Source organism: Acinonyx jubatus, chromosome C2 (assembly GCF_027475565.1).
Source record: "Acinonyx jubatus isolate Ajub_Pintada_27869175 chromosome C2, VMU_Ajub_asm_v1.0, whole genome shotgun sequence".
Taxonomy (NCBI): domain Eukaryota; kingdom Metazoa; phylum Chordata; class Mammalia; order Carnivora; family Felidae; genus Acinonyx; species Acinonyx jubatus.
In genome coordinates, this window is record NC_069384.1 from 13,221,588 (window position 1) to 13,234,389 (window position 12,802).

At 44.5% G+C, this 12,802-nt stretch overlaps 2 protein-coding genes across 4 annotated transcripts in view; one reads left to right on the forward strand and one right to left on the reverse strand.

Moving 5' to 3' along the window:
- Nucleotides 1-246: 246 nt before the first annotated feature.
- SOD1 (superoxide dismutase 1) lies at nucleotides 247-8,772 on the reverse strand. Its single transcript, XM_027041738.2, has 5 exons — nucleotides 8,607-8,772; nucleotides 4,133-4,226; nucleotides 2,638-2,707; nucleotides 1,658-1,775; nucleotides 247-620 (listed from the first exon to the last, which is right to left on the reverse strand). Exons 1-5 carry the CDS (start codon nucleotides 8,676-8,678, stop codon nucleotides 513-515), a joined length of 462 nt encoding a protein of 153 aa, XP_026897539.1. The 5' UTR covers nucleotides 8,679-8,772; the 3' UTR covers nucleotides 247-512.
- Nucleotides 8,773-8,887: 115 nt separating this feature from the next.
- Nucleotides 8,888-12,802, forward strand: part of LOC106977845 (uncharacterized protein C10orf95-like) — a 182,660-nt gene continuing 178,745 nt past the window's right edge. For all 3 annotated transcript variants that reach the window (XR_008297570.1, XR_008297569.1, XR_008297571.1), the window contains exon 1: nucleotides 8,888-9,042. The gene's annotated coding sequence lies outside the window, so the exon portion shown is untranslated. The remainder of the gene's footprint in view (nucleotides 9,043-12,802) is intronic.

A 12,802-nucleotide genomic window follows, 5' to 3' on the forward strand; every position in this document is an offset into this window, starting at 1 on the left:
TAGTCTTAGCTAAAAGACCAGCTGCTAAAAATTTAAACATCATTTAAAACACTTTGAAAAGTGACCTCTATGAAACATGTAATACCTGTCAACCTACTACTAAATCTGTTCTGTTCAAACTCTATGTAGGGTATCAAGAGCTAATTTTGAGTTTCAATCTGGATACTTCACTAGGTTCAAAATTCAGTGCCATATGGTATATTTGTTTATTGCGGGCTTGAATGAGAATTGAAGAAATTCAGACAATGAAGTTTAATACCCATGATTATTAAGCCTGGCAAAATACAGAGATCATTGAAACAGACATTTTAACTGAATAGGAGTTTTATAAAATTATACAAATCTTCCAAGTGATCATAAATCAGTTCTCATTACAGGTACTTAAAGCAATTAAAAAGTCACACAAATTACACTTTTAAAGTTACAGTGTTTAATGTTTATCAAGTTAAATTTCTACAACTAGCAAGATAACATAGGAGTTACTAGGACTCAGATCGCATCCTAGGGAATATTTACTTGGCGATCCCAATGACACCACAAGCCAAACGACTCCCAGCGTTTCCCGTTTGCGTACTTTCTTCATTTCCACCTTTGCCCAAGTCATCTCGTTTCTCGTGGACCTTTAAAAAGTTTTAAGAACATTAACATACTTAGTGCTAGCAAGTAATTACCACCTCTTCCCAACAATACCCAAAAGACTTTTAAGAACCACTTAATGTTAGAAAACACCGTGTTAAAATAATTCCTAGCAGGGAAATACGCTAATATTTAATCTAGTAGTAAAAAATAGCAACAACTACTACTCAAAGCTTTCACTTGATGATTCAGATGGAAGTTAACTGTCCATGCTAGGTTTGAGCTGCTATCGCTAAAACCCCAACGACTCTTCTAGGCCACCACATGCCAATGTTAACCCTCCGTGAGACATGTTCATGGCCTCAATTACACTTATTCTCTTACAATAAACATTGTTTTGGAGAGAAAAGAAAAGGAAAGTGAATTTTAAAAACTCAAAATTGTGCCTAATGAACTAGAAGTCTAAATGATCTTAAAAATATCTCAGGACTATTTAAATAACAGCATTTTCAATTTGGCTCATCTAACACTGATCGATGATTTTTCTGCCTCACAACTACAGCTGAAGAAAAGTCAAGGGTCAGCTGTAAAGAAAGGACTACAGGCAACAGGGAGCCTAGACTACTTGGTGTTTGTGGGAACCAGATGCAGCTCCCAGGCAGTCCCTTCCACGTGTTAGACAAGTGACCATAACCTGCAGATGCGAATAAGGAATACTGAGGCCTGTCTCAGATTTTAGACCTAACAAAATGTTCTGTTTAACTACAAGGCGGGGGTACATTCAATCGTGGCAAGAAAATACAGCCATTTAAAAACCAGACAAAGACGACTTCTGCTTCCACAATATGGATCTAATATGATCAAACGTAACCTACTTTACTACTGCATCTTAAGCAGAACAGTGTTCATAACCAACCTAGATCATTAATTCATCGTCACTGTCATCAATAGGTTAACTGCTTTTCCTAATCTGAACTAAAAGTACAATGTATGTGGGTCAGGATCAATAATCATGAAATCGTGAGAAGATATAGGACTGTTAGAAAAAACTGTATGCATACCCTATTATATGAAAACTCACCACCATCGTGCGACCAATGATGGAATGGTCTCCTGAGAGCGCAATCAAAGAATCTTCCATAGACACATTGGCCACACCGTCCTTGCCAGCAGTTACGTTGCCAAGGTCTCCAACATGCCTAACATTGAAAAAGGGTCAGGGATTAGGACTGATTTCCATTTACCTTACCATCAGGCTAGTTTGTGAGCTGAATTAAAAACTGAGTCAGATACATAAGGATGGACAAAGAGGTGGATATAATATGTATCAAACAGGACCCACTTTTTCAGAATGACAAAATTTTGGAACATACAAACTAGGAACAACTTGACATTCTAGACCCATTGCTCTTCAAAGCTTCAAATCTACAAAGTAATACTCTGGGAAGAATCGTGGGATGGGGGCACATCTAGAATTTCAGAGGTAAAGTACCAAAGGGTAAATTCTGAGTTATGCCTGTTAAGTCTTGGCATGGCTAAGAAAGCTATGCCCCAGGCCTGTTATAAAAATAAATTACTCCCAGTCCTTAAATTTAGTATTTTCCTGAAAGGCTCTCTCAGGAAACACACATACAAATGGACTCACTGAATTTTCAGTAACAATTTTATCTACAAGGCTACCTATGTTTCACAATGATGGTTTATGTTGCTAGTGGTTGACAGTACTGTTATTCATGACATTTCCTGTATTAGTTCCCTTTGGCACTTGTATTAGTTCTATATTCAATAAATGCTACAAAACCAAATCGTCTTAAGTGTCCCCATTTGTCAATTACCAGCCCAGGGAATAAGCCGCTCCAGCACTTGGGGATACAGGGTTACTTGGGGCGGGGTGGGAGGCATACATACATAGAGGGCCTACCTAGAGGGCAATGAATTCAAGAGCAGAGGTGGGGAAGACTACTCAGTTATGTCAGCGTGCAATCTGCAAGTACTATACCCGCTCTGACCCAACAAGCCAGTGCCATACTTTTGATAAGAGTTAAGCACTTTGTCACTCACCTCTCTTGATCTTTTGGCCCACCATGTTTTTTGGATAGAGGATTAAAGTGAGGGCCTGCACTGGTACAGCCTATTTGCCAAAAGCAAAAACAAAAAGGTAGCTAAATTATGAATCAGAATTCCAAAATAAATTCTTAAAACAAACTGGTCATTACTAAAACCTCAAACAGAGAAAATACCTACATCATAACTTCTAGGTTCATAAAAACAGGAAGCAACACCTTAGGACAAAATAAAATAGGCAAGCAGTAGGGACAAGTTCTAACTAGTGTGTGTGACAGCGGTAAAGGTTAATATCCTTCTCTGGGCTTTGATTTCTTCACTGCCCCGTAAAACAAGAGGGCCAAGACTTGATCTTCATGGTTCTTCTATCATTAAAATCCCAGGATTATGACTGTAGTTTATAAGGTAGCATACCTTAACTACAAAAACTCACCTCCCCAGCAACACACTACCAAGGAGCCCTACTGTGGCCTTTACTTGGTACCCGCAGAATATAAAATGGCACCTTCTGTCTAAGGGCCAAGGCTGTTGCCTCACAGAACTCGAGGAGTTGGCATTCAGAATATATTCTGTAAAAATGGCACTCTTGTGCTTCAGGGAAGGCCTTTCTCACAGAACACGACAATGCAGAAAGTGCTTTTGTGACATGGCTTTCTTCCCTCAGCAGGTGACGGAAAGTCTCCATTGTTTACAGCTACTCCCCAGCTCCCCCAGGGAGAAGACACACAGGTTAACAGGAAGCAGCACAGTAAGTCCATGGCATACACCTCCCAAAGCAGAGCCAGTAAAAAAGTAAAGAGCAACCTGAGGAGTTTTAGTAATTGTTGAAATAGATCAAAGCGTGTCATTAAATCACAATTTTTACAGGAACTAAATTACAGAACAGTAAAAACAAATTCCAGCAAGATGAATCAAGTTTTCACCATAAAAAGTCTCAACACCCAGTTCAGATTACTCAAAAACGGTAGAAGAGGATTAAATGCATTTTAACCCATAAACTTTTGTTAACTTGCTTCTAATTAATGGAACTCAATCCAAAGCATCAAGAGTTTACATTCTTTTTTCATATTTGACTTTACTTCTGTCCCACTAAGACCCCTGCGTCGGCAGCATGGAGCTATTCTTACAGGATGATGCAAATAAATGCAGACCCTGTGCTTGAAGCACCCACCCTCAACCCCAGCTCACAAACACCTGCGATCACTATGGCAGTAAGAAAGTAGCTTTTTTGTTTTCTAAAAAAATACTTGAGACTCTTTTATAATCAAGATATGATCATAAAAAACAAACAAAAACCACATCAACTTCTTCCTCTTCCTTTCCACACTTAAAGAGTCCAAAAAGCCAGTGCTATGGCTCATTTCCCTAAGGTCGACCTTAGTAATCATATTATCTTGACTTTTTTTTTTTCATGTTAAGGGGTAGCTCTACTCAGTACATTTATCTTACTATGTGAAACAGGTAGGAGTCACTGGACCAACACAACACCCACCTTGTGTATTATCTCCAAACTGATGGACGTGGAATCCATGCTCTCCTTCAGTCAATCCTGTAATGGTTCCTGATACCACAACAGGCCCATTGCCCTTTAGTCAAAGAAAAGTGCAAGAAGTTTCAGAGAGCAAGTGCTGCTAAACAAAGAAAACAGGTGAATTATCTTTACCAGTCACAGGAAAAGAACACGGGAGTTGAAAGATCTGTGTCCAAATCCCAGGCCCACCCCTTTCTAGCGAGCTATTTAACTGTTCCAGGCCAGGGACCCAACACTAGGGAGATGTGACCTTGTTCTAAGACAGCCCAGGAACCCTGAAGCCAGCATCACAATTAAATAAAAGACCCCAGTGGCGCCTGGGTGGCTCAGTGGGTTGAGGATGAGTATCTGACTTCCGCTCAGGTCATGATCTTATGGTTCTTGGGTTCAAGCCCCACATCATGCTTGCTGCTGTCAGCTAGGACCCTGCTTCGGATCCTCTGTCCCCCTCTCTTCTCTCTCTGTCCCTCCCCTGCTTGTTCTCTCTCAAAAATAAACAAACATTAAAATAAATAAAATAGCCCAGAAAAAGCACCTAATCAGAGTGGCAAGTAGAGTGAGCACTTAAATGGTAGATTATAGACTTTGTAGGGATTGACTCCCTTTCAGTGAATATGTAACATGAATAAGTTATTTATTTTGTAAATACTTTTGAATATGCTATATCTGCACATGCTGAATAGGTGCATATATCAAACTTTTTAACCCAAATGTCAACACATCATAGCACCTTTTTTTATTCATGCAGACCCTCTTCCATAAAGCAAACATACAAATTTGCCTCCAAAAAATAAAAAAAAAAAAGGAAAGAAAGAAAAAAAAAACGAAACGACACTAATCATATACAACTAACCTAGGATCCCTGGTTCTCCACTCTCCCCCTAGGTGGGTATTTATCAGTTTCCACCAGAGATATTTTTTTATTAATAGCCAGAAAATATCCTGTCCCACTGTCCCCAGGGGACTGATTCTGCTCTAACCAAAGGTACTGTCTTCTAAAGTCATTTTAGGCATTCAAACCCAGATAACCTTTCCACTCTGACAGCACAGAGAAAGGGCAATGAAAACACAAAGGTAGAAAAACACATAGGGATCACCACGCAGGCAACAATAGGTAACAGTACTATACAGCTACATACATACAGAAAGAAAGTTAACTAGTATAGCTACAAAGAGATCTTAGGAACTAAAATAAAACACACACAGAAGTACACATGATGGCGTCTTTGTTTTTAGCTTGGTTTGTTTTTTAATAGTCAGGGCCAACAGTTACAAGAGGTGTTGGCCTTGAACATCTGACTTCCCATTGGATACAAAGCACCGCTCAAAGAAAGTAGTGTGGCAACTGCTGCCCTTCTTTGCTCTGCTTTTTGAGGACAGATACACTAGAATTTTTCTAAGCATAAGCTTTAATTCTGTAAAAACCAAAACGAGAGTGTTACCCCCCCCCAGAATACACGGCGTTACCAAGAGCACAGAGACAAAGGGCAGGGTCTTCCCAGCATCTGTACACGGGTCCTGGGTAAAGGCAGAGCACACGGGAGTAGCTCAGCAGTAAGCTGCCTAGTTACAGCCCTACAGGGGCCGAGTAAAAACAGGTCAGGGAAGTGAAAGGAATATAAACCAACTGGTCCCGCAGAGTGCTGTCCTGAGCTAATGAAGGCTCAAATTTTTCAAAAGATCTCCAAATTTTTCAAAAAGAAGCCAGGAATCTGGACTTCTAGGTGAAAATTTCAGATTTTTAAAAACTGGAAACTAATCCAAAAATATTTTAAGTTTATTTTTATTTAATTTGACAGAGAGAGCAAACAAGGGAGGGGCAGACAAAGAGGGAAACAATCCCAAGCAGGATCTGTGCTGTCAGCAAAGAGCCAAATGAGGGGCTCGAACTCACAAACCATGCTTAACTGACTGAGCCACCCAGATGCCCCACTAATCCAAAATTTTAAACGCTCTCTAAACCAAACAAATATGGTTTATTTCCAATTTAACACACCTGCATATCCGTAGAGCTGTAATGCTGAACTACACAAGGATCTTTTATCAGGTACAAACAGCACCACCAAAATGAAGTTTGGAACTTGAAAAAGGAGAGTCATACATGCAGCTCAGGGAAGGTGGGTAGACTGAGTTACGTATGGATTCACAGCTCGGCTTCTGAATGTAAAGCAGAAGCCATTTCTCCATAGCCAGAGGGAAGGGATCCCTCAGAAACTGCCTAGATTCTCTAGTATTTTGGCAAAATTACACAAGGAGAGAAGAGGAGCAAAACAAAGTCTGGCAAATGAAAGCAGCAAAATTTAGTCAACTGCCAAAAAGCCTCTTCCAGAAAATTTGCAAACCACTCAAAGGATAAAATTAAACTCCCTTGCATAAATTTCATAAACAGGGACACTTACAAAGATTACTTTTCTTGTCCTCTCACATTTCTGTAAGCCCCTTTAAAGATTAAACCTCATTCATATATTGAATATCATGATTATCAAGCAAAGTACAATTTTCCATCAGTTCGTAACCTTGCTAAGATTTGGGAGACAAACACCTTCCTTGTAAAACATGTGTTTCATAATACAATTAATGAGTATTTCTGTATACTTTATTCTTTGACCATCTCAGTAGGGGGCTTGTTGGTAGAGCAATTTCAAAACCACTTTACAGAAAATTTGGTTAAATCAATGTCCAGACAAGCAACTTGAGTGACACTCCAGGTCTCCTGACTTCCAACTCAAAATCCCATCCGCTACCCTCTAAAAGTTCTCAAAGCTTGATGCAAATTAGTACTAGTGTAGAAACTAAACCCAGCAATGCTCAGGGGCACCGGGGTGTCTTAGTGGGTTAAGCTTCGGACTCTCGATCTCAGCTCAGGCCATGATCTCACAATTCGTCAGATAGAGCCCTGCATCAAGCTCGCTGCGATGTCAGTGCCAGGCCTGCTTGGGATTCTCTTTCTCTCTCTCTCTCTCTCTCTGCCCCCCCCCCCCCCCCGCCCCACTGGTTCTCTCCCTTTGAAAATAAATATTAAAAGAAAAAAAAAAAAAGCCAACCAGCAATGCTCATATTGCGCCCTGACAGATTTTGATATAATTGATCTGGAATTAGTATCAGTATCACATTTTTTAAAAGCTCCCTAAATGAGTCTACTGTGCACCCAGGGTAAAACATCGCAGGTCTGGAAAACACCCAAGGGAGTAGGTTAGATCTCTGGCTTCTGGAGCTTTGGAGGAGGAAAAGGAGCTTTGCCCAGGGCCATCTTCTTTGACTTTACAGCCAGACCATGACCCAGAGCAAGGGTCAGCAAACTTTTCCGCAAGGGGCCAAGGTTTCTGTCCCCTTAAAATCAAAAACAAACGGAGACCAGCCTTGATAATTCCCTGATCAGACAAAACCAAGTTAGTCATACAGGCAAAAGCTTAATTGGCTTACTTGGCAAGACTAACTTGACATGGGTCATTTCTTATTTATGCCTTGTGGAAATGGTAAGCAAAAGTCAAGCTGTTTCCCAAGGTCAGTATGTGGTAGCCACTAACCAATTTCTTAGCATCTAAGAAAACTAAAATCATAACCCATCACTGCGAAACATAAAGTCACTGCCTTCTCACTACAGAAGATGCTTTATGACAATATATACCCCTCAGCCGCGTTCCATGAATTGGTCTGAGTGCTCCAGGTTCACGACCATCTTTTGGTGTGTGCACAATAAACTTTCACTAATCAGTACTTCAGGGATTCAATGGTTTTATTTCTTTGTACAGTCGCATGACTCTTGTTTTTTAGGACCCTCTGAACTAACCATATACAAACCACTCTTAGCTCCGGGGCTGTACGAACACCCGCATGGGGACGGGCTGTGCCCACAGGCTGCAAGCTGCAGACCTCTTGAGCGGAAAGGAAACCCCAAAGCGGGGTAACGGATGCAACTATACCCAGGTGGCTCGGCCGCACTCGCCACCACCAACCCCTCCCCACCCGCCCCCGCCGCCCCATTCCCGAACCTCAAGGGCGGCCAGGCCCCGGACTGCGCAACTCCGAATCTGCACGAGCTTCAGGACCCAGAAAACGACCCCGCAAGGAAGGGCCACAGCCTCTGCAAAAACGTCACGTCTCCGCCCCGGCCTACCGACGCGGCGGCGCCGGCCCAGGCCCTTGGGGCAGCCGGCCTCCGTCCGCGCTCTCCAAGCACCCCCGGGGCCGCCCGAGGCTCCTTCCCTGCACCCCTGCCCAGGCCTAGCCACGCACCGCCGCCCCTGCCCGGCCCGCCCGGTGACTCAGCACTCGGCCGCCGCACCGCCGCGGGGCAGAGGCCTCGGGCGGCGCGAACCCGCAGACTCCGCGCGGCGGGGGCGTGACGAAGGCGGCTCGAGGCCCGGCGGGCCGGCGCTCCGGGGCACAGGTGAGCGGGCGCGGCCTTCCCGCCGGCCTCCGCCCCAGCCCTTGCCTTCTGTACGAAGTGGATGGTGCCCTCCACCGGGCCCTGGCCCTTCAGCACGCACACGGCCTTCATCTCCATGACTCTCGGGGTCCGGTCCGAGCTTCGAGGGCTCCGAGGACACAGGAGGACGCCGCAGAAGACGCCGACGCAAACCGGGGTGGCCGCGCCGCGCGCTCTTAAAGGCCGAAACTCTGGCTCCGCCCACCCTGGCCCGGAACCAATCGTCCCCCGCGCTCAGCCCGCGCCCCACAGGGCTTTGGCACGCGAGTGGCCTGGAACGACCGGGGGCGGGACTAAGGGGCGGCGTGGGGAACCTTGCGTCCCGCGCCGCCGGCTCCCTCCGCCCCGCGGCTCGAAAACGCCCAGAAACATGGAACTGTGGAAAAAATCAGCCATTCCCTTCCAGCCTGTGGATTGCAGTACGCGAACCTGGGGAAATGAGGTATACGTGGCACGCCTTTAATTTCTTAAGTCACTTTGTCTGGAAATGTCATCGGTTATAATGACCTTGTCTCCTCTGTTGCTTGGAAATTGGGATGCGTCAAGCTGGTTGCTTTTTGTGGTTTTCATGTGTGTCTTGTTTCTTGGGTTTCTGAGGGTGTGTAAGGTCGGCGCATCTGAATCTCTGCCCTTGCCTTTTCTTCCCTGCGGTTGTTTTAGTCCTCAGCACACAGCGTTGGTAATCTGGCTAGAGGAACTCTGTGTTCTCTTCACAGTTTTCCTGTTAGACCGAGAAGGCCACAACCGGTGAGAATCCCAAAACGTCAGCTGACTGACTTCTGCACGTCTCTCGTGTTTCGTGCGGCCCTCCTGCCCCAGCGGTCGGGGAGGAGGGCAGAATGAGCACACAATTTATACCTCCAAACGCCGGAATATTGCTTAGTCTTCCAGAAAGATATTTCCAAGTTTGTTATGAAATGAGCAAAAACACAAACTACTTGTGTGTGTATGTTATTAAAGGATAAACATATTCACTGTGTGCTCCGAAATGTCTAGAAAGATGGACAGGAGACTCTGACACCTTTGGGGTGCAAGTTTAACTTCTGCTAGGTTCTCGTAGAATTTTTTTTTTTTTTTTTTTACAGTGAATGTGAATTTGTTTGCAACGATACGGCTTTGAGAATCCTATCCACCTTCCTCCGCACACACTTTTGCAGGGAGGCTAGTTTGATAGGCCATGGGAAGGGGGCGGCGCCTGAGTGGCTCAGTCTGTTGAGCATGGGACTCTTGGTTTTGGCTAAGGTCATGATCTTATGGTTCCTGGGTTCAAGCTCCACCTGGGGAGGGCAGAGCCTGCTTGGGATTCTCTCTCTCCTCTCCCTCTGCCCCTTCCCCTGCTCTCTCTCTCAAAAAAAAAAAGAATAATAAACTTAAAAAAAAAAAGTTGATATTTTAAAATAAACCACGCTGGGGGCATGGAGGAGAGTAGGCATCTTCATCTTCCACCCCGACAGGGCATGCCTGACTGAACACCTACAAAGTTGACTAAACTGTTTTTGGAGGTGGGATGAAGTTACCTTAAAGTGGAAGTGTGCATTAGAGTCACCTAAAGGGCTCGTCAAACTGCAGGTTGCTGTGGTTCTGGAACTTTCATTCCTGACTTGTTCCCAGGTAGCACCGGTGCTGCTGGCCTGGGACCTCGCTTTGAGGACCTGTGGCTTGCGGGAGTTCTTGCCCACGAAAGCAGGAAAATTGAGGCAAAGGGCTGGACCCTACTTGACTCCAAAGAGGAGATGGGGAAAGTGTCCTGAAAAGAAAAGTGGAGACAAGGAGACCCCGATAGGGGCCAAGAAGGGACAGACATACAGGAAAAAGAGCTCTGCTTGCTGGGGATTTGTGTTCTGTTTGCTTTGTGGGATTTTTAAATCCTCCCCATTTCCTGAGAACTCTTCACCGTGAGATCCGTATTTCCCTCAGTTGGCAGGATTCAGTGGTGAGGATGACAAAATACTGAGACCTAATCCAAGGCCACAGTGACACCAGGGCAGGGAGTGCTTCAGCCACATCTGTGTTAAACTTTATTTATTTATTTAGATCCTCAGACTCCAAGGCTTCCTCTACCAGAGATGCACAATCCACATTTTTTATCGTCCTCTCGAAAGTGCACATATTTGTAATTTTGCTGCTTATACTTACTAGTATTCTCCAGGCATATGCCAATAGAGGGTTGGATAAATGTGTGCATGCCAGCCAAAGGGCCTTTGCTCAAGGTCTAAGTTTCTTTGGGTTCCAGGAAGTTAGAGACTCAGGTTTCAGTTCATCAGGAGTACTTGGCAAGGATCCAGCCCCCGAACCAGCCAGCCCATGGATGCAAAGAACGGCCTGGGACAGGGGCTTGGTTCTTTCTTGAGCTATTCAGATGAAGCCTGGGCATCCCCCTGTTTTGGTCAGTGGAAGACCTTTGTTGTCCTGCCAGTTTAGAGGACCCGGGAGGTTCATTCCCAGCACTGCCCTCCCTCCTGGGCAAGGGAGTTCCTGGCCCTGGGCCCCATACTTTAGAAGACCCTGTCTGCCCCTCCTCAAGCTAGCTCTCCTGAGGGGGAAAGAGTCTGTGGAGCCAGGAGGGTGAACCTTACCCCTCCTTCTAGAACAGGGTTAAGGAATTTAAATACAGGCATACCTCATTTTGTTGCACTTCACTTTATCATGCTTGGCAGATGTCGCATTTTTTGACGGATTGAAGGTTTGTGGCAACCCTGATCAAGCGCGTCTGTTGGCACCATTTTTCCAACAGCCTTTGCTCACTTTGCTCACTTTGCTCACTCTCTGTGTCACATTTTTGGTTAATTCTTGCAGTATATCAAGCTTTGTTATTATCATTACGTTATGATCTGTGATCAGTGATTACGACTGGCTGAAAGCCCAGATGATGGTTAGCATTTTTTAGCAATAAGGTATTTTTAAATTAAGGTGTGTACAATTTTTTAGACTTGATGCTGTTGCACACTTACTGGACTTTCATATAGTGTAAACAAAACTATAAATTAATCTGACTTCCTTTATTGCAATATTCACGTTATTGCAGGGGTCTGGAACCAAGCCCCCAGTATCTCCAAGGCGTGCCTGTATGTGATCTTGAGCAGTATTGTGTCCTTCTACAGCAGGGTATCTGAGTCTTGGCACTATTAATATTGGGTCAGATAACACTTGTTGTTGTTGTTCTGTACCTTGTAGGATGTTTAGTAGCATCCCCAGCCTCTACCCACTAGATGCTCTAACACCCCCCTCCGCAAGCTGTGACAAGCCGAATACCACTACAAATTGCCAACTGTTCCCTGAGGGGCAAAATTGCCCCCAGCTGAGAACCACTGTTCAGAACTGTCATTAAATATGTAAGACCTCGGAATTTCTTGGCGCACTAGACCTGTTTCCAGGGCTTGGACACACTAAAGACGTACTGTGCCACCGTGGGTATGTATCTGAATTTGACCATAGGCCCCCTCAGTGCACCTTGCAGCCTAGGGCTGGGGAAGGAAGGAAGGACCAGGGACAGAGGACTGGCTCTCATTCTTTTGCCGCCTTCCTACATAGAACTCAAGAAGCCCAAGAATTCCATATTTGAATCTGCCTTCTGGGTCTTTATGAAGGTATATTTGTTAAGGCAGAGGATAGGGTATATTTTATTTAGCTGTTATCTTGATTTATATCATTTAAATATTTAGTGTATGGTGCCCTTGCCCCAGTCCTGTAAATGTTAGGGCAGGCCTATTCGTTTGAACCTTGGGATTCCGTGATCGCTTTGGACTCAATTCCATAATTTAGCCCCAGAGTTCGTGTGTTTCAAACTGGAGTGTGACCAGAGTACTCAGACGGGTAATTTTGAAAAGTTCACTGTTGTACCAGGCTAGTCCGATTGAGAATCATTATCTCCAAGAAGTCCAAAGAGTCCTAAAGTAGCTGGGGTTGTCTTGAGCCCCAGAATGTGGCTGGAATTTGACAGTCAGAATAGAGCACAGGTAATCCAGAGAGACTTTGATTTTATAGGGAATGATGAAGGGGGATAGATGTCTCCGATATTACTGCAGCCTGTGTAGATGACTAAGCAGCTTGCGATGTGTCATTCTGGCATTCCTGAGAACGAAAATCAGTGTTTTGGGGACCTCTGTCGTTGAGAGGTGAGTGAGAAGGTAGACTAGAAATTCAGTCTTGCGTTTCCATTTTCCCCTTCCTCTTCTTCCTTTCCTAGGGCTCATTTTTCTACT

Excerpts from the sequence above, each read along its gene's own strand:
- SOD1 (XM_027041738.2), bottom strand. The coding sequence starts at position 8,678 with ATGGAGATGAAGGCCGTGTGCGTGCTGAAGGGCCAGGGCCCGGTGGAG. Across the intron at positions 4,227-8,606 it reads CCATCCACTTCGTACAGAAG|GGCAATGGGCCTGTTGTGGT; the intron begins GCAAGGGCTGGG and ends CTTTGACTAAAG. Across the intron at positions 1,776-2,637 it reads GGGCCAAAAGATCAAGAGAG|GCATGTTGGAGACCTTGGCA; the intron begins GTGAGTGACAAA and ends TTTCAATGTTAG.